Source organism: Narcine bancroftii, chromosome 1, assembly GCF_036971445.1.
Source record: "Narcine bancroftii isolate sNarBan1 chromosome 1, sNarBan1.hap1, whole genome shotgun sequence".
NCBI lineage: Eukaryota > Metazoa > Chordata > Chondrichthyes > Torpediniformes > Narcinidae > Narcine > Narcine bancroftii.
The window spans coordinates 358,469,554-358,494,762 of record NC_091469.1 but is presented as its reverse complement, the minus strand read 5'-3'; the positions used below and the strand labels follow the sequence as shown (position 1 = coordinate 358,494,762).

The following is a 25,209-nucleotide window of genomic DNA, read 5'->3' as shown; positions in this document are numbered from 1 at the left end:
CCGAATGGGCTGAGTTCACGCCCAGGACATTTACCAAGTTACTGAAGCCTGTGTTTGCAAGGCTCAGGAAAGAGGGGCACATGGTAATGGGTTACCTAGACAATATTCTTATTGCGGGCAGATCGCTCGAGGAAACAAAAAGGGAAATACCAGCCACCTCGAGTTTATTAAGCCATGTGGGGTTTCTCATACATCCTGAGAAATTAGTATTGGTGTCGACCAAGTGGTTAAAATTCCTCGGCTTCATTATTGATACAGAAGACATGAGACTTACCCTGCCAGAGGATAGAGTGGCAGAGATCAGGACAGCTTGCAAAGGGCTCATGTCAGAGTGTCGTCTCTCCATAAGAAAGGTGGCCAGGTTGATTGGAAAACTGGTGGCGGCTTTCCCGGCGGTAAAATATGGTCCGCTAAATTATAGGTTCCTGGAAAGGGACAAAATATCTGCTCTTAAGGCAGCTAGGGGACATTTTGACAGGCCCATGAGGCTAACAAGTGAGGCCAGATCCAACCTGGCATGGTGGATCGACTATATCTCGTGGGCTTACGCGAGGATCAAGCTTAGAAAGGTGGACCTGGAGATCAGGTCAGATGCCAGTGGCGAAGGTTGGGGAGCCACAAACCTAAAGGTCTCTGCTGGAGGCAGATGGGTGGACAGAGAGCTCAGGGAGGCCTCTAAATCAGGCATTAATTATTTCAAAATGCTAGTGGGGTTTCTAGTACTAAAGTCTTTCTGTGCGATGGAAGCTGACATTCATGTACTGCTGAGGTTAGATAACACTTCAGCTGTGGCCTACTTCAATAAAATGGGAGGTCTTAAATCTCCTTCCTGTAACAAGTTAGCCATTGAGACTTGGCGCTGGTGTATTCAGAGGAGCATTTGAGTTACTGCTGTCTACCTGCTGGGTCGGATCAACGTACAGGTGGACTTGATGTCCAGGAAATTCAATGATAGCGCTGAGTGGACTCTGAGTAAGAAATATTTTAAACGGCTAGCAGACACCTTTGGCAAGCTGGAGATAGATTTGTTTGCATCCAGGCTCAATGCCCAGGTTCAAAGGTTTGGGACCTGGCTGCTGGATCCCCATGCGGAGGCCATTGACACATTGACTGGTCAAAATATAACTTTTTATGCATTCCACCCCCCCCCCCCACCCCCGTTCACCTTGGTGGCAAAGTCCCGGAATAAGATACAGGAAGACTGTGCCTCGAGATTGCTGGTAGTTCCTAATTGGCCTTCCCAATGTTGGTTCCCCGTACCTTTGGCTTATGGTGGGGAGTCTGTTGATATTCACAAAAAGCAGAGGTCTGCTAATCCCACCAGTGTCAAAGATATCTCATCCATTGTCTCACTTAAGTCTGTTAGGTTGCAGGATCGGAGAGCAAGGATCGACATAAACACTCTGCAGCCTAGAACTCTGAACATCCTGAGGGCATCTTGGAGAAAGTCTATTCAGAGACAAAATGCTTGCTATGTGGGGAAATGGAAAAAATACTGTGCCCAAATCAGACTGAATGAACAGTCAGCCTCTATCAGAGGCATACTGAGTTTTCTAACCAATATGTTTTATATGCAGGGGGCCAGCTACAGCGTGGTGAATACAGCAAAGAGTGCACTGGCTGTTTTCTGGATGCTCCAGGACTCTGAGCACGAGAGAGTTAATCACCACCTGATCAAATATTTATGAAAGGAGTGTTCCACTTGTGTCCTCCAGTACCTCGATATAAGGACATTTAGGACGTAAAGATTGTTTTGGACTATTTAAGGCTATTGTCACCAACTTCCAATTTGGATTTAAGTCACCTGTCCCATAAGCTGATAACGCTAGTGGCCTTGACATCGGCCCAGAGGGTACAAACTTTGACTCACATTCATATCAACTATATCCATTGGGAGGAGGACTGTGTAAGCATTGAAGTTACAAACATTTTGAAACCAATCTCTGTAACCTAAACCCATCCCACATAAATTGAAGAATAAGGTGAAAGAAAAAGTACTTATATACATAGGAAACAAAGTGCTAGTAAACACAATCTGGGAGTAACAGGCTTCAGAGATCTAGTTGCTAGCAAGGCCATTTCTGATTCCATTTTTCACTACACTGTTGTCGGATGGAAAACCATCTCCTCAATTTACTCAAAATGCTAACTGTCTTTGTTGAAGCTTATCTGTCAAATCACCACCAACAAAATCCTCATTTGCCACGTCGCACATCTATTGCATTGTCACTTTCACTCTATCCAATCACAAAGCTATGTTTATATTGGCTGAACTAAACATCCACATTTTTATTTTAATTAAACATATGCTCAGCTTAAAATTCCATACACTTCTCATCACCAAAACCAATTCCTTCAGTCATCTTGACGCCCCTTTCTCCTGCAAAGGATTATTTGTTGTATCCTTTTTTGACAAATCCTATTTATTTTCTCCACACCAGTAAGAGATCTTGAATTGTATTGAATTATTTATTGGCAATGAGTTCTAAGAAACAGTAAAATGCTTCATTTTGCGTGGAATCCAACCATGTCAATTCATATAGCAGGTAGTATTACCATATAACCATATACAGCACAAAACAGGCCAATTTGGCCCTACTTGTCCATGCCGGAACAAATCCCCACCCTCCTAGTCCCACTGACCAGCACCTGGTCCATACCCCTCCAATCCTCTCCCCTCCATGTAATTATCCAATCTTTCCTTAAATGTAAATAACGTTCCTGCTTCGACCACCTCCGCTGGAAACCCATTCCACATCCCAACCACCCTTTGCGTGAAGAAATTTCCCCTCATGTTCCCCTTATAATTATCCCCTTTCAATCTCAAACCATGGCTTCTGGTTTGAATATCCCCCACTCTTAACTGAAAAAGTCTATCCACATTGACTCTCTCTGTCCCTTTTAAAATCTTGAACACCTCCATCAAATCCCCCCTCAATCTTCTACGCTCCAGAGAAAAAAGCCCCAGGCTGCTCAACCTTTCTCTGTAACTCAAACCCTGACATCCTGTCAATATTCTCGTGAACCTTCTCTGCACTCTCTATATTTTGTTTATATCCTTCCTATAATTTGATGACCAAAACTGCACATACTATTCCAAATTTGGCCTCAACAATGCTTTGTACAATTTCATCATAACATCCCAACTCTTGAATTCAATACTCCGATTTATGAAGGCCAACATTCCAAATGCCTTCTTCACCACTCTATCTACCTGAGTATCAACTTTGAGGGTACTATTTACCATAACTCCTAAATCGCTTTGTTGCTCTGCACTCCTCAATTGTCTACCATTCAATGTATATGACCTATTTAAATTTGCCTTTCCAAAATGTAGCACCTCATATTTATCTGTATTAAATTCCATCAGCCATTTCTCAGCCCACACCTCCAGCCTTCCTAAATCACCTTTTAATCTACGGGTATCTACCTCACTGTCCACAACACCACCAATCTTTGTATCATCTGCAAACTTACTTATCCAATTCACCACCCCTTCTTCCAGATCGTTAATATATGTATCAAACAATAGTGGACCCAGGACCGATCCCTGAGGAACTCCACTAGTCACCGGCCTCCAATTTGACAAACAATTTTCTACCACTACTCTCTGACACCTCCCATCCAACCATTGCTGAATCCATTTCCCTACTTCCTTATTTATATCTAATGCCTCCACCTTTTTACCTAACCTCCTGTGGGGAACTTTGTCAAAAGCTTTACTAAAATCTAAATAGACAATATCCACAGCCTTCCCTTCATCAATCTTTTTCGTAACCCCCTCGAAAAACTCTATAAGGTTTGTTAAGCTTGATCTCCCCCTGACAAAACCATGCTGCCTATTACCTATCAATCCTTGTTGATCCAAATATTTGTAAATGCCATCCCTCAGAACACTTTCCATCAACTTACCCACCACAGACGTCAGACTCACAGGTCTATAATTTCTAGGCTTACATTTGGACCCTTTCTTAAACGGTGGAACATCATGATCCACCCTCCAATCCTCTGGCACTACCCCCGTGATCAGTGACATCCTAAATATCTCTGTTAATGGCACCACTATCTGTACACTAGCCTCCCTGAGTGTCCTTGGGAATACTTTGTCTGGACCCGGAGATTTGTCCATCTTTATCTTTTTTAACAATGCCATCACTACCTCCTCGGTTATCCTTAAATGATTCATGACCTCCCCACTATTTTTATTTATTTCAACTGGTACAATATTTTTTTTCCTAGTGAATACCGAGGAAAATAAATCATTTAAATTTCCCCCATCTCTTCTGACTTCTCTCATAGCCTACCCTCCCTATCGACAAGGGGTCCAATTTTATCCCTCACTAATCTTTTACTTTTAATGTACCTATAGAAACCCTTTGGATTTATTCTTACTCTGCCTGCCAAAGCCTCTTCATGTCTCTTTTTGGCCTTTCTAATTTCTTTCTTAAGGTTTTTTCTACACTCCTTGTAGTCCTCTTTCAATTTCTCATCACCCTGCTGTTTATACCTCTTGTACACCTCCCTCTTTCTCCTAACCAAATTTCTAATATTCCTCGAAAACCAAGGCTCCCTATGACTTCCAGCCTTTCCTTTGATCCTCACTGGGACATATCTACTCTGTACTCTCAAAATTTCTTCTTTGAATATTCTCCATTTTTTATTTACATCCTTTCCTGAAAAAATCATGTCCCACTCAATACTCCCCAAATCCATTCTTATTCCTTCAAAATTTGCTTTTCTCCAATCCAGAAACTCAACTTTAGGCCCTTCTTTGCTTTACCCTAAAACTAATAGAGTTGTGATCACTAGACCCAATTTGTTCTCCAACATTAACCTCAGACACCTGACCTATCTCATTCCCTAACAGGAGATCCATATTACACCGTCCCGAGTCGGTTCCTCAACGTATTGATTAAGAAAACTAAATTGTGCAATAGTAACAAATAAAGAAATAAATAAACAGTCCAGGAGGTTGTGTTACAACACATTAAGTAGTGCAGGCTATTTAGAACAGTGAAAGATGGAGTGTCTAGCACTGAGAAAAATAGTTAACAATAATTCAACTGCATCATCTTTTCCAGTAAGCGATCCATTGAAGAGTCCAGTGTTAACAATATCTTGCAGTCTCCTGTTTTGCTATTTGACTGGATATAGAGATTTGCTCCCATTTTGACTCACCTTAGGTCTGTTGTACTTGGATAATCTGGATCATACGATTGTGAACCATTCAAACTGATTATGGAGTCTTGCTTGTCATTTATGAAGAGCTGTGTACCACCTGAAATCATACTCACTGGTGGGGTTGTGAGGATCTCAACAGTTACAGTGTAATTGTTATAAACCACACTCCCAATAATTTGAACCTGTATTTGGGAAGCAAATTTAGATCATTTGTGAGCTGTAAGTTACATGCAAAACTCTATTCTTCTGCAAAATTGATATAAATTCCATGTAAATTTCTTCTTCCTTTTTTAAATCATCATAATTTCAGTAAATAATAACAAAGTTAAATTCAAACTCCCTTTTCTTTTTATTATTCTTATCCAAGTTAAGTTTATTAACTCAAACTGAAGTAAAGCTGAAAAAGTAGCACATTGACTGAATTTCTGCTTCAAATGTGACATTAAATCACACTCGGCCTGCATAATTGGTGGACGGGAAAGAGGAACCCCACATTCATTTGTTTCTCTAAACCAATATAATTTTTAAAATGCCAGTATAATAACTGTTAATCCATTTCAAATAATTGATGCTTATAATTTATTAAATTATTGCAGCATTGAAAACCAACTCTTTTGATTGCTTAATTAAGAGTTTACTGTGGACTTTTGCTTGAACTGAGAGAGCAGATACAGAAATATGGGAACATCTGTTTGCTATGTGAGGTTGATTAATTTTAATCAACCTTCACATATCTTGTTGAAAACAATCATAAAAAGGTTTGTACAGATCCATTCAACTTCTTTTCTGCGAACCTTAAAGTGTTGAATGCCTAATCTTTGAAAGAAGTCAGTGTTATAATTTTGGAAAAGAAGTTGCCAATTTGCAAACGACAAAATCCCACAAACAGAAAAGTAATAGAGCCCATTAGTTTAATATTGTCAGCTGAAGATTAAAAATTGACCAGAGCATCAGAGCAACAACCTTTGCTGGTCTTCAGAAAAGCAACATGGCATCTTTTCTAAACATTATCTACAGGAGAAACTCAACAAGTCGAGCAGCATCAGTGGGAGAAAAAGAAAGGTGGATGTTTTATTGAGACTGGGTAAATGTAGGAAAAGCTATTGTGTCGAGGACAGGATGGGAGGGGCTCAATATGGGAAAGGTAAACCAGGTGGAAGTGAAACACGACAAACAGAGGCAACAAATTGGTAGTTAGCAGGCAAAGGGAGAGAAAGGCAAAAAAAAACAAAGGAGTCAGGTGAAGGAAGATGAGTCATACAGAGTGGAATAAGTGATTAGAAGGCAGAGGCTGCCTGAGTAGGAATTTGATAAGAAGGTGAGAATAGTGAGTTCAGATGGAACCATGAGTTGAGGAAGAGAGTGGAAGAATCAATGGGAGTGGAGGGAGATGGAAACAAAGGGAGTGGGGAATATAATGGGTAAGAGGCTGGGTTGACGTGAGACAGAAAAAGAAACTGGGGATGGTTAAGAGCAAGAGTACAGAAGAAGAGAGAGGGGGTTCATTATCTGGAATTAGAAAATTCTATGTTCTAACATAGACTTCCCAGGTAGAATATGAGGTGCCGTTCCGCTAGTTTACATTGGGCTCTCTCCAGCAGTGGAGAAGGCCTAGGACAGACAGGTTGGTGTGCGAATGGGAGTTGAAGTGGCATGCAACTGAGAACTTTGGATGGCCATTGCAGACAGACTGCACATGCTCTGTGAAATAGTTCACGAGTCTGTGTTTGGTACCCACCCCACCTCCCACCCCCCTGACTGCTGGACTGCAAAAATGGCTCTCTGAGCCAAACAAAAGTGCGCAGTGTGCAAACTAAGGAGAAGGAGAACACCGACGGGAGGGGTCTCAGCCAAGGAGCGGGCAATCACAGCGCGACCAGTTGAGGGATGCCCGACACCAGGGCTCTCAGCTGGAAGAAGAGGAAAGTGGCAGGAGAGGGAGTGAAAGGAAAGAAGAGCAGCAGCAGGAAGCTCAGATGAGTAGCTCAGAAGAAGAGGACCAACAGCAAGAGGCCAAGCAAGAAGAGGCCCGACAAAGTGAGACAAGCAACTCAACAGGAAAGTCAGAAGAGACACAAATACAAAGAAGACACAAATACAGGTACAGACACAGAAGAAGATGAAGAAGAAGACCAAGATCTTCACAGAGAAATAGAAGGTAAAACAGATGGACAGAATATAGATAAAGCCTTTTCTCAAGAACAATTGAGAGCATTAAAAGAAAAATGAAAAGAACAGAAGATAAAGTGGAAAGATTAGAGCTAGTCATGACAGAAATAGGGAAAAGAGTAGAAAATGTGGAAAAATGAGAAATGGCTGTAGAAATGGAAGTAAATGACAAGAAGAAAATTGGAAGAAAGTGATTTAAAAAATTAAAGAGTCACAAGAGTTGTTAGCTCAGAAAATTGACATGTTGGAAAATTTTAGTAGGTGAAACAACATAAAAATAGAGGGCCTAAAGGAAGATGAAGAAGGCACAGATATGAAGGAATTTATAAAAGAATGGATCCCAAAGGTCCTGGGAACGACAGAAATGCAGGAAGGAATGGAAATAGAAAGGGCACACAGAACACTAGCTCCGAAACCACAGACACATCAACATATAACTTTGTTATATGTTAAAAAAAAGTGTTTTCTGGGGGGGGGGGGGTTGAGGGAGAGAGCAGGTTCGCAATCCAAATGGAAAGGGGAGTTGTGGTTGCCCGGCAAGGGATAAGGGGTAACTCAGAGAGGGAAGGGATATTTGGGGTTAAGGGAATATTGGATGTGGGAGTTGTTAGAGTATTTTATGTTTTAAATGTGCTGTCATACATTGAGTTTAAAAAGGGAAAACTGAGAGATGAAAATGGGGAAAAGGGGGATGGTGGTGGTGAGGAAGTGGAAATGAGGTGTAAACAGAATATGAGATGGCCATGTTGAACTATGTGACTATAAACATTAATGGAATACATAACCAAATTAAAAGGAAGAGGCTATTAAATTTACTGAAAAAAGAAAAAATAGATATAGCATTTGTGCAGGAAACGCATTTAACTGAAGTGGAACATAACAAATTAAAGAGATACTGGGTAGGGCACGTAGCAGCAGCATCATATAATTCAAAAGCTAGAGGTGTAGCCATATTAATTAATAAAAATGTACCGATCAAAATAGAGGAGGAAATAATAGATCCAGCAGGGAGGTATGTAATGATAAAGTGTCAGATATATTCAGAATTTTGGAATTTGCTCAATATATATGCACCTAATGAAGAGGATCAAAAGTTTATGCAAGATATTTTTTTTGAAGATTGTAGATACACAAGGAAATATACTGATGGGAGGGGATTTAACCTTAATTTGGACAAATGTTGGATAAAACTGGACAAAAGACTAGCAAAAAGAATAAAGTGGCCAAATTTATGGTTAAATCAATGCAGGAAATGAAACATGGATATATGGAGGAGGCAGCACCCAAGAGAGAAGGAATACTCATATTATTCAAGTAGGCATAAAACATACTCAAGGATTGATATGTTTTTGTTTTCGGCCCATATTCAAGGGAGAGTTAGGAAAACTGAATATAAAGCTAGATTATTATCTGATCATTCACCCCTGTTATTAGCAATAGAACTGCAGGACATCCCACCAAGAACATATACATGGAGGTTAAACTCCATGCTACTTAAAAGGCATGAATTTAGAGAGTTTATTGAATGCCAAATTAAAACATGCTTTGAAATAAATACAGAATGAGTGAAAGACAAATTTATATCATGGGATGCAATGAAAGCCTTCATTAGAGGAGAGATAATAGTTATGTAACTAAGATTAAAAAAAGACTACAATCAAAAAATAGTGCAGTTGGAAAGGGAGATAGTAAGTACAGAAAATGAACAAGTAAAAAGGGATGATATAACAAAAAGGGGAGAATTAGCGGACAAAAAAATAAAATACGAAACATTACAAATGTACAAGGTGGAGAAGAACATAATGAAAATAAAGCAAAAGTATTATGAACTAGGAGAAAAAATACATAAAATATTAACCAGGCAACTTAAAACAGAACAAGCCAAAAGAACTGTATTGGCATCAAGGAAAAAGGACAAACAAATTACATATAACCCAATAGAGATTAATGAGAACTTTAAAGAATTTTATGAATAATTATACCAAACTGAGAACGAGGGGAAAGATGATAAAATAGAAGAGTTTTTAGCTAAAATTGAACTGCCGAAATTGCAAGAAGAAGAACAAAACAAACTGATAAGACCATTTGAAATAGAGGAAGTTCAAGAGATATTAAAAAAACTGCCGAACAATAAAACGCCTGGAGAGGATGGATTCCCAATAGAATTCTATAAAACATTCATAGAGTTATTAATTCCTCCTCTCCTGGAAGTAATGAACCAGACAGAAGAAACACAAAACTTGCCAGATTCATGTAAGACAGCAATAATTACAGTAATACCAAAGACGGGGCAGGATCCACTAACACCAGCATCATATAGACCAATATCTCTACTTAATTCAGATTATAAGATAATAGTGAAATTATTAGCAAACAGATTGGCTGATTGTGTACCAAAAATAGTAAAACAAGATCAAACTGGATTTATTAAGTAAAGACGAACAACGGACAATATCTGTAAGTTCACTTACTTAATCTATGCAGTGCAAGGAAATAAGATGCTAACAGTGGTGGTTGCTTTAGTCGCAGAGAAAGCCTTTGACAGGGTAGAATGGAATTATTTATTCAAAGTACAACAGAGGTTCAACCTACCAGAGAAATATATTAATTGGATTAAAGCATTATATAAGGGACCATTGGCGAAGGTGACAGTAAATGGATATGTATTGAACCAACTTAAATTAAGTAGGTCAACTAGGCAGGGATGTCCATTATCCCCCTCACTGTTCACTTTAGCAATAGAATCATTGGCAGAACTGATAAGAACAGAAAATAAAATAAAAGGGATAAAAATAAAGGAGAAGGAGTATAAAATGAGTTTATTTGCAGATGACATCATAGTATACTTAACAGAACCAGAAATATCAATAAAAGAATTACATATAAAATTGAAGGAGTATGGAGAAATATTGGGATACAAGATCAACACAAAGAAAAGTGAAGTGATGCCAATGAGTAATGCGGATTATACAGAATTTTAAAAAGAATCACCATTTAAATGGCAAACACAAGCAATCCAATACCTAGGTATTAGATTAGATAATAACTTAAGCCACCTGTACAAATTAAATTATCAGCCACTAATAAAGAAATTGCAGGCAGACTTAGAACATTGGAAAGAATATTAACATTGATAGGGAGGGTAAATTGCATTAAAATGAATGTCTTCCCAAGGATATAATACTTATTTCAATCATTACCAATTCCCTTAACAGAGAAATTCTTTAATGAACTAAAGAGAATAATAAGGAAATTCTTGTGGAAAGGTGGGAAACTGAGGATATAGCATTAGATAAATTTACAGAGAGGTACAACCAAGGTGGTTTGCAGTTACCAAACTTTAAAAATTATTTTAGAGCCGCACAATTAAGGTATTTATCAGATTTTTACAAGACGAGGGAAAAACCAGACTGGACTAAGATAGAACTAGATAAAATAGGGGAGAAGGTACCGGAACATATACTTTATAAGTGGCATGAAAAGCTGGTACAATATAAAAGCTCACCAGTACTACATCATTTACTCAATATATGGAAGAAGATTCACCTTGAAAGGAAAAAAAATGAATGACCAAATACTAAAATTACTATTGACGCAAAATCCGCTAATCCCTTTTACAATAGATAACCTTTCCTTTAGAGAATGGGAGAGAAAAGAAATCAAAAGAATAGAAAATTGTTTTTTGGGAAATAATTTATTAACATTTGAACAATTGAAGTAAAAATATGGAATAACTCATGGTACAATGTTTGCATACCACCAACTGAAAACCTACTTAAAGGACAAATTGGGAAGCAGGCTGAGGTTACCAGAAGGAAGCAGCTTTGAATATGTAATTACAGACACAATGATAATTAAAAGATTTATAACGAACATGTACATTAAAATGCAAGATAAGGAAAAGGATTAAATAAGGTATAAACCTAAACAAAAGTGGGAAAAGGATTTAAACATAAAGATAAAAATGAAACATGGGAAAAGTTATGTTCTGGAACTATGAAGAATATAATAAACACAAGGTTACAAATGATACAGTATAATTGGATATACAGGTTATATATCACACCCCAAAAGTTAAAAAAAATGGGATCCAACATTATCAGATAGATGTTTTTGCTGTAAGAAGGAAATGGGAACAACAGTACATGCAATTTGGGCATGTACAAAAGTGAAAATGTTTGGGAAGATCTAAATCACATATTAAATAAAATCACAAAAAACAACATACCAAAAAATCCAGAATCTTTCTTCTAAGTAATATAAGAAGTAAGGAATTACGCCTCAAATTGGATAAAGCGCAAAAAAGATTTATTATGATAGCCTTAGCAGTAGCAAAAAAATGTATAATGTCAACTTGGAAATCGGAAGAGAGCCTGAGAATACAGCAATGGTATTTGGAAATGAATAAATGTATTCCATTGGAAAAAATAACATATAATTTAGAAAATAAAGACACATTATTTGAACAAATTTGGGAACCATACATGGAACATGAGGGCTTGAGAGGGCTTGCCTCAGACCTTACAGAGAGAGCTTGCCTCAGACTTCCACCCCCTAAAATGACAAGAAGACAAAATGACTTGATCCAGTGTGTAAAAATAGATCACACATTTTTCTTGTTTATTTTTCATTGTGTGATGACATTGTTTAACGGTTTTATTGTATTTTATATATTGAATATTTATTGGATTTGAAGTGGGGTGGGAAGGGGAGAGAGAAGGTAGGGGGGAAAAAGGGAGAAAATGCCATTGTGTATATTTAATGAGAAACATTTATATATATTTTGATTGATATGGTTCACAGAATGAAAAATAAAAAAATATTTAAAATAAGTGTGTTTGGTCTCACCAACGTACAGAAGGTTACTTTGGGAGCAGTGAATGCAGTAGATGTTCTCTTTCCCTGTCATCTTTACAATGGGGTCTCCTACATTTGTCCAATCTTAATAAAGGATTTCAGCTCAAAACATTAATCATTCTTTTTCTGCACTGATGCTGCTTGACCAACTGAGTATCTCAAGCAGAGCGTGTTTAGGTTCACATTCCAACATCTGCAAACTCCTGAGTGTATGATTTATTTTCAACTCACTTGAGAGAAGAAATAAGCCTGCAATTTAATGTGTCAATTCGGCATGGGATGGTCGACCTAGATTTGGTGTCAAGTCCCTGAATGGGACAAATTCAGAACTTCTGACTCTGTGATAACTGCTAGGTGAAGCATCTTTAACCTCAAGTACATTTTTAAACATTTAAAATTTAAAAAGCTGAGATAAATGAAGTTTGTTAATGAAACACTCTGTTAAATCATCTCAGCACATATAATTTCTTCATGCTCAACATCTTAATATCAAATACTTTCTTTTACAGTTTTGTGCTTCACTTTAAATCCCAAAGAACTATCATGTCCTTCACATTATTAAGTATCTACCAGGATTTTCCCAACCACCTATTCAAAACATTTCCTAATATTGACAAACTTCACCAAAACAGGTAACATGCAACTTTAACACAAACACTGAAATAGTTGCTACTAAATTAGAAGAATTATCATCATGACAAAGTAAGCTCATTATTTTTCAGATATTTCTTACCCTGGCAATTGCAACATAAATTCCGTAATCCAGCAGATAGCCTGGGACAATTATTAGTTGTTTATTAACATCAACCTCTGTCAGTGTGACCAGTGAACCATCCGATTTGAAAAAGGACCAACTGTAGTGTATACCTCTCGAGATATTACAGACAAACTCACTCTCAAATGTAACTCCAAGCTTGAAAGACTGGTATCTTCTAACCTGTAGGAAAGTTGATTTCTTTTTCAGATTGATGACAGTTAATTGGTGTATTTACATTATCAGATGTGATAGGAGCCACACAGAAGTCATACAAATTACTTTCTTAACTTAAACCATAATCCACATTGAGAAGATCATCTTATTTTTAAAATATACAACATAAAACTTGTAAAAATATTAATAACTGATGGTAGATGGACTTTTCAAGTGACTGTCTTAACTAAGTGAGGATGGACATTTTACCATTCTTTTCCCAAACATTATTTGGGCAATACATTCAAGGTTCAATGAACAACTGTCCCAAAATAATCGTAAAACAAATAAAATTTGTCTTAAAATGAACATTTTCATATCGGACAACCATTGATTATGAGTGAGAGGGACAGCATCTTATTAAAATCTTTATGGAGGTGAAGGCAACTACATGGGATTGTGAAGCAGTCAGATTTAAACCAGATGGCCCACTTATTTCAAAAGGGGCAAGAAAAGGATTTTGAGATAAATCAATATTAAGAACTAAAGACAAGGTACAAAATACCCCTTCCCAAAAATTGGAAAGAGAAGGACATAACCAGAATATATGATACAGTGTACCTTCTTCAGTTATACATTTATCACATATGTAAGAAAGATTAAAGTAGAATTTAGCCAATTGGACTTAGGAACAGTGGGCCCGGTGTACTACTTTAAACTGTAATAATGAGTGTCTAGCACAAAGAGAGGATGAATGCACTCGTTTCAGAATAGAATTCTACATAGTTTCAGAAAATGACTGTTGAAAATTTGGTTCCAATAGTTTTGTTTTTTAAATTCTGTCCAGGGAACTATCCCTAGATCTTAAAAATAATTCATAAAGTGTAGATACCACCCCTTTATAATTAGATTGAAAATTCTAAATTTTCCCGATAATAGTTGGTTCCAGGTCTTCAGGGAGCTTCAAAATTAAATAATTTTAAGACTTTGGAAAAAATTCGATGTTCCACTACTGAAATGAATCTTAACATTGTTTCTTTATGGGGTTCTTTTCTTAATTACTTTCAGAATTTGTAAGATTAACTAGTTTTTGGTTTTTGAACCCAATGTTTACCTTCCTTTTTTTATTATTGCTAGTGGACTGTTTGTGTTAGTCAGTAACTCTGAAAAGAAGGAATTGAATTAGATATTTAGTATAGTGTTTTTCTTTTTTATCTTTATTTTTAATGTAACATGGGTCTCAGTACTATTTATATTGTTATACAAGATTTGTTAATACTTTATTTTATTGTTATGTACCTATGGATTATTTATTTGATAAAACCAATAAAAATATTGAAAAAGAAAAGAAAAAGCAAGATTTTCAAATGATAAAACATAGAATATGGTATTTGCTCTTGTGCCAACTCTTAAGATGTCCACGTGTTGATCTGTTGTTCTATGTTCAACACATAGACCTACTGTTTTCACAGCCTGTATTATTTTGACGATTGCTGTTAAATTTGCCTGCTCCAGTATAATTATGGAACCACAGAACACTACATCACAGAAACAGACCCTATGGCCCATCTCGTCCAAACCAATTTTTTTAATGATTAGTCCTATTGACCTGCCCCAGATCACAGCCCTCCATACCCCTGCCTTCCATGTCTATATCCAAATTTCTCTTCAATTTTGCTATTAGCTCATCACCCTTAATAATCCTCTAAAACATTTCATCTTTTATTATTAACCTATGTCCTCTTGTTCTTGCCTTACCCAAACACCAGTGTAAAAATTCTGCTTGCATTTACTCCATCGATAACCTTCATAATTTTGTATATCAAATCTCCCCTCGTGCTCTGACGTTCCAGAGAATAAAAGCCTAAACCAGCGTTTATCAATATTTTTACCCTTGTGGAACCGTTGAAATAGTTTTCATGTCTCAGGGAACCCTGCATAAAAATTATTATATACCATTATTAATATCTATCTCTTTTATATTTTTATCATACTTCACGAGGTAAACATTATATATTTTTTAGATAACAAGGAAAAAAGTACCCGCTTTTTTGTCAAATTTATTGGCAATGCAAAAAATATTATACTGCTTGTTTATGAAACCTCACACTGTTTTCATTTTAAATAATATAAGAGGTTGAAGCCTTTATCATAATAACCAAAGATTTTCCAACAATATGCCATCCATGTATAGTAAAATTACGAATACAAAATTTAAAAAATAACTCAAAAATGCATTTGCCTATTTAACACTGCTTCTCATGGAACCTCTTGCGACCTCTTGCAGAACTCTAGGGTTCCATGGAACCCTGGTTGAGAAACTATTAAACTTTTATTGTCATGCAGCTCTTCAAGTCCCAGCAACATCCTTGTAAAATTTCTCTACATTCTTTCAATCTTATTGATATATTTCTTGCAGGTAGGTGACAAAATCTGCACACAATGCTCCAAATTTGGCCTCACCAATAACTTTTTCAACTTGAACATAACATCCTAACTCCAGTACTTTGATTTATGAAGGCCAATGTGCCAAAAGCTTGTTATGGCCTTATCTGCCTGTGATGCAACTTTCAAGGAAGTATATATCTGTATTCCCAGATCTCTCTTTTCTACCACACTCCACAGTGCCCTATCATTTACTGTGTACTGGTTTGTCTTTGTCACACTTCACTGAACTCCCTCCATAGCAAGTACATCCTTCTTCAGATAAGATTTCTTGAACTCACGGTGCCACTCCTCAGCCAGTGGTCCGTTATGCAGAAGTGGAGGGCTCCTTAGTTCGCATGTGGCACTAAACGTGGGCTCCTTCTCGACAGTGAAGGGAGACCCACGTCATTTTGGAATGGTCATTTGTTGCGGCGATTCAGCCCATTCACCCACGCAGTCACTTGGCCTGCTGCACCATTCCCCCCCAGAATTACCGCTGCTTTTTGAGCATCTGACTTACAGCCTCTGAGTGGTCTACCTCTGTGTCTGATCCAGGGGTCCAGGGCTGGCTGCTCAGAGTCCAGGTGCGCGACTTTGAGGTGGTTAACTGTGAATCCGTCCTGTCAGCCACCAATATCCAATGTGAACACAACACCATCTCTCTGCAGTACCTTGAAGAGGTCTTTGTACAGGCATAGAAGGGGCATTCCGTGTTGTCCTCTGTGGATGGACTGCAGGTCTGCTGGAACATGGCTGGATGACAAGCTGTTTCGCGACAGTGATGGGAGTCATTCACCTGCTTGCACTCTCAACTTGCGTAGGACATCTAAAGCACTGGGCTATGGGCTGGGGGTTTGAAATGCAGGTCCCTTGGAATGGCGAGAAGTGCACTGTACACCATCTCTGCAGATGATGCTGGCAGGTCTTCTTTCAGAGCAGTACCCAGGGGAGCTCATCCATCCAGTTTGGTCCAGTAAGTCAGGCTTTCAAGGCGGCCTTTAGGTGGTGGTGGACGAGTCTGTTTGCTTGGGAATGGTAGGCCGGGGTGTGGTGGACCACATTGCTGCAAAATTTGTGAAGTTAGACAAGAGGGAGGAGGTGAACTGCGCTCTCTGGTCCAATGTGATGTGGGTTAGGATTCCAAAACTTGTGCCCCAGGTGGCTAGGAAAGCCCGGGCACATGTCTCTGTGTGCACGTAGTCATGGGTATCGCCTCTGGTCAGTGGGTGAATCTGTCGATCGTCATGAACAGATATCTCATATCTTGACTCACTGGGAGGGGGCCGATGATGTCAATGTGGAACATGTTCGGACCTATGTTGTGCTGGCTCGAAAGTCAGTAGGGGGGCTTTAGTGTGCCAGTGTACCTTGGTGCACTGGCACTGTAAAGAAGTTCTGGCCCACAAGATCACGTCTCGGCAGAGTTCATGCCACACGAACTTGTCCAACAGCAGGCATTATGGAGGGGTGAGGCAAATCGTGGATCTGGTTGAAAACCTGCCATTGCCTGATCGTGGGTAGGATTGGCCTGGAGGAACCAGTGGAGATGATGCACAGAAGGGATGGTTCTCCAGGTGGGGGGCAGAAATCACTGACCTTCAGGCTGGTGATGACCTGGACGTCTGCATCCTCTCTCCGGTCCTTGGCAAACTGAGCAATGCCGAGTCCTCTGAGATTGCAGCGATCGTGGGCCTGGACACCGTGTTGGCCACTACTTTGGCCTTGCCAGCGATGTGGTGGATATCTGTGGTATTCTCTAATATGTAGGAGAGATGCCATTGTTGTCTTGCCGACCACAGGTCTGAAACCTTGTTCAGCACATACGTCAATGGTTTGTCGTCCATAGAGGTGGTGAACACTCTCCCTTCTAGCATATAGCAGAAATGTTGTATCGCCAGGTATAGGGCCAACAATACACGTTTGAACGTGCTGTATTTGAGCTCTGGTATTCAAAGATGCTTAATGAAGAAGGCGAGAGGTCGCCAATATTTGTCGATCTATTGCTCTAGCACTGCGCCCACTGCTCTGCTGAAGCATCCGTTGTGAGGGCCAGGGGAGAGGTGAAGTCTGGGTGCGCCAGTTCTATGGCCCTCACCAGTGCTGACTTGGTGGCATGGAAAGCCTCCATGGGCTTCAGTGTCCATTGCAGCGTCTTGTCACTGAACTTGACAAGTTCAAACAGTAGCTGCATGAGGGTGGCTGCTCCCGGGAGGAAGCATTGGTAGAAGTTGACCATCCCTAGGAACTCGTGCAGTCTTTTGGTTATGCTCAGCTTAGGGAAATTCTGAATCATCTCTACCTTGTTCAGCAGTGGCGTGGTGCCCTCTGGGGAGTTGTGGTGTCCCGGAAAGCCTATTGTTTGTCAGCCGGACTGGCATTTGGCTGGGTTCACTGTGAGCCCGAACTGCTGCAGTCTGTCGAACAGGAAGGTGAGGTGCATCCTGTGGGTGCTGGCGTCGGGGCTGGTGATGAGGATGTCATCTAGATGGACAAAGATGGTCGAGGTCCCTTCCAACCAAGACCATTAGCCACTGGAATGTCTGGGCTGCGTTTTTGAGTCTGAAAGGCATTCTTAGGAATTCAAAGAGGCCGAAAGGTGTAATGATGGCCATCTTTTGAACATTACTGGGGTGTACTGGGCTCCGTTGGTACCCCTTTATTAGATCCACCTTAGAGAATACCCAGTAACTTTGTAGTCTTGTGGCAAAATCCTGGACATGTGGGATTGGGTACCTGTCCGGGACCGTCACCTCGCTTAGATGTCAGTAGTCACTGCATGGATGCCAACTGCCAGAGCTCTACTGGTGTGGGGAGGCCCATTGGCTGTTGGAACAGCGTAAAATCCCCAACTTCTCCATGACAGTGAACTCAGCCTTGGCTTGTTGGAGTTTGTCCTGTGGGACATGCCAGGCTCATGCTGGTGCTCTTTACTTGGTGCTCCATGCCATGTGGTGGGTTGGAGTTGTGAAAGTTCGGGGCCAATAAGGCTGGGTACTTGGCCAGTAGGCAGGTGTACTCGTCTCAGTCCAGGGCATGGACTCCCAACGGCAGGAAGGAACATTGCCGCAGAGTGAGGGGAAAGTCTGGAACATGGTAGCATTCATTAACTGGCATCTCGTCAGGTCTACCAGCAGTTCATGAGCTCGTAGGAAATCCGCTCTGCGTAGTGCCTGTCCCACGGCTGCAATAGTGCACTCCCAATGGAAAAATGCATCTGCAACGTGGATGGTGACCACACAGGTCCTGTAGCTAGGGATGGAGGACCTGTTGGCCGCTTTCAGGGGTAGGCCCTTGGTGCTGTTTCTTGCCTCAAAGTCCATGGGCAGGCTGAGGCTGATTTCCACACCCGTGTCAATGAGTCAGTCCCTCTTCATCCTCTGGTCTCTGAGGTAGAGTAGGCCTTTCTGAGTGCCAACCGTCAAGGCCACTATTGGTGGCCACCCTGCTCGTTTCCCATTGCCATGTTGGATTTGGCAGTGGGGTATGAGCACAGGGGGAGGGGGGTGCACCACCAGGCATTCCTGCCCCCTCGGCAGTGATAGAAACAGTATTCACTGTTCTTCTCTGTATGCCTGTTGTGTTGCTGCTGTGCCGTGGCTACCATTGGTGCTTCCATTGTGTTGGTTGGGGTGGTGGTGTCGATGGCACATGGAAGGAGCTCTTTGTGGCATGCGGAACAGCCTGTCTGCCTTCTTGGCTACGAGGTGTGGGGTGCTGAAATCCATGTCCGAAACTGCCAAGAATAGTGTTCTGGCAGTTGAAAGAAACAGGGCCTCAAACAGGAAACGGTCTGTATGCCCATCTGCCAGGGCCACCATCTCATGCATTAGTTCAGAGGGGTTTCTGTCACCCAGGCTCTGCATGTTGACGATCTGAATGGGGTGCTCATGCCAGCTGAGCTCTAGGGTGTCAAGGAGAAACCGTTGGAACTGCTCATACTTGCGCTCCATCAGTGGATTTTCAATGAAGGAGCTTACTTTGGCAGCTGTGATGGCATCCAGGGCACTGATGACATGCCAGAACTTGGTGTCCTCTGAAACAATTCCCTGATGTGAAACTGGGACTCAGCCAGCTGTAGCCAGTTGCTGGGCTGGTTTGTCCAGAAAGGCAGGAGATGCACGCCCACCACAGGCACTTTGACTGTGGATTCAGCCGGCTGCTGCATTTTGCTGTGATTGATGCTGGTTCCAAAACGTTGGAACCGTCGGGGTCACCACTGTAGCGACTGTTTCGGCAGCGCTACCAAATAAAGAAACGTCCACACAGTACGAGGGAGAAACCAAGACTGACTTTAATGTTTGAATACGCCACGTTGCCACGTTGGAAATGCCCACTTCCAGTGACGTGTCCGCGACGTCACTCCAGCAGGCGACCCGCTACGCAGAAGTGGAGGGCTCTTTAGTTCGCATATGGCGCTAAACGCGGGCTCCTTCTCGCTTGGCCTGCTACACCTGTATGATTCTATATTATGGAATGTAATGGGAAACTCACTTGTGGATGATATTCGAGAAATGTGCTTTAATTCTGATATCGTCAAGAGGAATTGAGAGCTCACTGTACCTCTATTTTTGATGGCCCATAGCTCTTCACTGGAGGAGGCTGGCAAATCTCAGAAATAACAAAGAGCTGCCCAGAGAGTACAGCAGAGCTCACATTGTTAAAGATTACCACTTCAACAGTAAATTCTCCTTCCCTGTAAGAAAAAAAATCAAGTTGTGATAATAAATATTTTCATCTCAGTCACAGAATACACATTTCTGAAATGAAGCTTGAGTGTGGTAGAACACCACAAAAATACTTTTTGAAGAGCTTTCAAACTTGTGATATAATTACACGTAAATCCAGGTTCAACAATGAAAATTTTACATTTTAGACTGCTTTAATTTGATTCCTTCTTGCATATGAGGTACAGTATTAAAGTGAACACATTTTGTGAGGTCACAACTAAAATTCACATTTGCTTTGTGCCTCCAAATGCTCGAATGTTCAGAGGACTTTCAGAGTAGAGATCAGCGCCTGCAGGTTCTTCAGTTTCAGTGAGAGGAGTAGACTGAATTAAAATAAACCACAACATCTATGGATCTAAATAATTTTTTTTTAAACTCAAGATTTGCAAGAATGAAGGATTGTTACACTTGAATATGAAGATTCAATCTCACTCTCAAACAGCCTGTGGAATTATCTATTCTGCTTACATTGTCTTGAGATTAATTTGTAACTTTTTGCTGAATTCCCTGCATTTTTTTTTATGCCAATTTTTACCAAAAATTCCTGATGCTGGTATAACATAACATAACAATTTACAGCACGGAAACAGGCCATTAGGCCCTTCTAGTCCACACCGAACCAAACACCCCTCTCTAGTCCCACCTCCCTGCACAATGCCCATAACCCTCCATCTTCTTCTCATCCATATACCTGTCCAACCTTTTCTTAAATAATACAATTGACTCCGCCGCCACTATTTCTCCCGGAAGCTCATTCCACACATCTACCACTCTCTGAGTAATGTTACCTCTAAACCTCTGCCCCTTCATTCTTAACTCATGACCTCGTTTTAATCTTTCCTCCTCTTAACGGAAATAGTCTATCCACATCCACTCTGTCTATCCCTCTCATAATCTTAAATACTTCTATCAAATCCCCTCTCAACCTTCTACGTGCCAAAGAATAAAGACCTAATCTGTCCAATCTCTCCCTATACTCTAGATGCTTAAACCCAGGTAACATTCTGGTAAACCTTCTCTGCACTCTCTCCACTCTGTTTATATCCTTCCTATAATTAGGCGACCAGAACTGCACACAGAACTCCAAATTAGGCCGCACCAACGTCTTATACAGTCTCAACATCACCTCCCAACTCCTATATTCCATGCAATGATTGATAAAGGCCAGCATACTAAAAGCCTTCTTCACCACCCTATTCACGTGAGTTTCTACCTTCAGGGAACGATGTACCGTTACTCCTAAATCTTTCTGCTCTTCTATATTCATCAATGCTCTCCCATTTACCACGTATGTCCTGTTCTGATTCTTCTTACCAAAATGAAGCACCTCACACTTATCAGCATTAAATTCCATCTGCCATTTTTCAGCCCACTTTTCTAAGCAGCCCAAATCCCTCTGCAATCCTTGAAAACCTTCTTCATTATCCACTATTCCACTTATCTTAGTATCGTCTGCATATTTACTAATCCAATTTACCACCCCATCATCTAGATCATTAATGTATATAATATATAAATATATGTCAGACCTCACTGCAAAAATTATTCTGTGCTGTGTATTGTATGTGTTTGTGTGTATGGTCCATGGTCCAGGCAAACACAGTTGCATTTTGTTGTATTTGTACAGGTTGGACAAATAATAAACTTGAAGAAACTTGAAAAAATTATTGCTGCTCTGTAAATGAAGTCTTTCTACTTCTATGACTCAGACCTTTTCATACATCAGCCAAGTAAGCATTTTTATGGAGGGATGGATGGATGGGGAAAAGAATCATACCCTATGGTATTTTTTTATTCAAATGCTGTCCACTGATGTACCAGCAGCAGGAATTTCCAGCTAGAGACTGAGAGAAAGAGGATGGACTTAAGAACATGTGGGCATGAGGGGATTTTAACCTCATCTCAGAATCTGCCTACCTCTCATAACAGTGATACTCTCTTCTGCTCCCAAGTCTCACAACACCATCACCAAAATTCCACAAATAAGAGAGATTGGTGCCATAGTTAATGCGTACTTCCACAGCAACACTGGAGTTTAACAAAACAGAGGCGAGATCTTGATTGTTTATTCGAAGCCTATTTGGCTCAACTGCTTGCTGTAGTGCTATTGGATAGATGTTTGATGTGAATGAACTAATCTGGTTTGATGCATTCACTATCACATTGTACCTACAACACAAAAACAGTTTAAGTTACATTTATTTACAGTCACACAGTATATCTGCCCCAAAGTGGTGGTCATCTGATATTTATTATGTAATTATCTGATTTCATTTGAGCAAATAGGTTGGAGCCCATCAAATTATGGTGGTGGGGTTAGTTTTCCCTGATGCAAAGGAGGTTGAGGAATATAAGATTATAAGAGACAGGGATAGGATAGGATGTCAGAATGGTTTTGCCATGTTTTGGGTATCAAAAACAAGACTGCAAAAAAAAAGTTTAAACTTTTTTTTAATTGGCAAGGCAATTGGACCTTGTGCAGACAACTGGGATTAGTTTAGATCATCTTTTCATTTGACTTTTTACAGTCACCTGGAATTAATGGATCCTACACACTGCTCCCATTTACATGGACAATAGCTGTCAGTCATAATTCTGCGGCAGCTCGAACGTTTGCATGTCCAACTCTCATTTCTTGACACATTACAGTCCTTATTATTTTGCTCTATTAATCCTTCTGTCATTTAATTACTCCTGACTTCCAACCTTTCATAGAAATCTCCTTCTCCTTCACTTCCTGCATGTTTATTTTTATTTATTATTCTACACATGTGGATATCCCTGGAAAGCCATGATTTACTGGTTATTCCTGATCATTGCTGAACTTGAGGGGCATTTTAGTATTCTGAAATAAGTTAAGTGTTCAAACTGAAAAGTTAACTCTGCTTCTCTTTCTGCAAATGCTAATCTGCTCAATTATTGCAAAATCTGCAATAGTTTTGATTTTCAAGAAGTATCAACTATCTGGGTGGGTTTGACATGTAGATCAGACCAAGTACAGGTAGCAGATTCCTTCCTTGAAGGAAATGACTAAATGAGATAGGTTCTTAAAACAATCCATGCTTTAATTTTTAGAACTGACAACAATTTTTTTTCATTCCCGATTTACTGAATTTAATTCTCAAAGCAGATAATGTGTTTGATCTTGTTTCTCTGGATGAGCAGTGCAGAACTTTGCTTGACATGCGTATTTACATAAAACTTCACACAAATTATTTTAAATCTTATTGAAAGATCATCAATCTGAACTATTTCTCTTTCTACGAATGTTGCCCAACATGCAGAATTGAACAGAACCACCTATCAATTATGTTAATCTACAATGGTTAGTTTCTTAATAAATAAAAAAAGCATTATAAATGTTACAAAAATATAAAAAATAAAAATGAAAATTCACCTCCTTATGCTTTAAATAAGAAAAACTTTGTATCTGAGTGAAGGCCTGCAAATAAGATTAATAAGTGGAACATACAATGTAATGTTTTGGTTTTGAGGGCTTTGCCATGCTTTATGGACAAACTTGGCTTTTCTTAAACCTCCATTAAAGAAATGCAAACTTTCTGACAGGTCATAATTTGTATGAGAAATCCAGCAAACTTCTGCACAGTTTAAGACCCTCAAACTGCGGCTCATAATGCAGAATTTGGGGCTTGTTTCCTTCTCTGATAAGGCCAAAATTCAACTTTCAATATTACCTGAAAGTCTGAATTCATAGGTGGTATATTTTGGGGCAGATGGGCAATACAATCCAAGTAGTTTGATACATACTTCCCTGGAGTTGAATATCTTGTGGTTATGCTGCGTGATGTAGTTTTCACTGGTAGCTTGTCTCCAAAATACCAAACAAATTGCAGTGGGTCATCTTCTGCAGTTATAGCTGTGAACACGATGTCTGAATATGTAGCATATATTGTCTTGTTTGTAAAGATAGAAACAGCTGTAAAACAATTTAAAGTTGAGTGTTTAATTAATTCTCTAATTCATACTAACAACTGTCCAGCATTAATTTGAGGAAATATCTAACATTAAAATGAACACATGCAATTCAGGACTTGTTTTAAATGTTCAATCATGAGTTCACTTTGTCAATTTTGCAAAGATACTGCCTGGCGATGCAGCATTCCTCTGGCAACATAACTTACCAGTCTGGTTGTCATCCAGACCATTCAAAGTTCACAGACAAGTGAACTGTTGGGACCACTACAGCAGAGCCCGTCTGGTTCCACATTCACCTGCTTCGGGAATTTAGCCACACATGGCACCCTCAGCTGGCTGTTTTTCAGTCCATTACAGTTTCTCATGGTTGCTGTGAATCATTCTGAACTGTACAAACCTTTTTCTCAATGAGGATCTGAAATGATTTGCCACTATCACAGGGACCTACAGGTGGCCCATCTCTGGCACCTATCTTGCAGCTGTACTAATCTTGAGAACAACTGTGATTCAATTAGAACATGTAATGCGTGTGTAGTTATTCTCCAGTACCTGCATTGCTGGTCAAAATATCTCATATAGAATGGCAGGTTTCTTTAGTATCTCAGCAATCATGAAGTCAATATTTATTTTTCTTTTTATGTCAGCATTCTGAGAAAACTGACTATTAGCTCTGAAATAAACTGTTTGCTGTTAACACTGACAAACAATCCATTCAGCTCCAATGGGGACAGTACAGATTTCAGGCCTGATTACGTCTCAGGGAGCAACTATGCACAGTGAGGTAAGATCAGGGTTGGGGGAAAATGGTGGATAGCAGTGATGAACAATTTTGCTGGACAAAAATCAACAGTTTATAAAGGAAAGTTTTGAGATTGGGGGCTCAGTCTAGGAATTGGCACTTCAAGAGATTCGGAAATTTGGTATGAGTCAGGCCCTGGATTGATTGTGTATAGAGGGAAGGTAAACAATAGGATTTACCTCAGTGGAGTCTTAGTCCTAAGT

At 39.8% G+C, this 25,209-nt stretch overlaps 1 protein-coding gene across 1 annotated transcript; it reads right to left on the bottom strand.

The window, feature by feature from the left end:
- Nucleotides 1-1,449: 1,449 nt before the first annotated feature.
- LOC138758195 (polycystin-1-like protein 1) lies at nucleotides 1,450-24,572 on the bottom strand. Its single transcript, XM_069926815.1, has 7 exons — nucleotides 24,476-24,572; nucleotides 24,040-24,208; nucleotides 22,189-22,440; nucleotides 20,105-20,237; nucleotides 12,941-13,144; nucleotides 5,179-5,363; nucleotides 1,450-1,471 (listed from the first exon to the last, which is right to left on the bottom strand). Exons 1-7 carry the CDS (start codon nucleotides 24,570-24,572, stop codon nucleotides 1,450-1,452), a joined length of 1,062 nt encoding a protein of 353 aa, XP_069782916.1.
- Between the last annotated feature and the right edge of the window lie 637 nt (nucleotides 24,573-25,209).

Bases quoted from the DNA above. Each gene is read 5' to 3' on its own strand.
- LOC138758195 (XM_069926815.1), bottom strand. From the start codon at position 24,572: ATGAGAAACTGTAATGGACTGAAAAACAGCCAGCTGAGGGTGCCATGT. The intron at 22,441-24,039 runs GTATGTATCAAA...TTTGTGTTGTAG, and splicing joins AGATATTCAACTCCAGGGAA to GTACAATGTGATAGTGAATG. The intron at 5,364-12,940 runs GTAAGAAATATC...TCCCAAATACAG, and splicing joins TTTATGTTGCAATTGCCAGG to GTTCAAATTATTGGGAGTGT.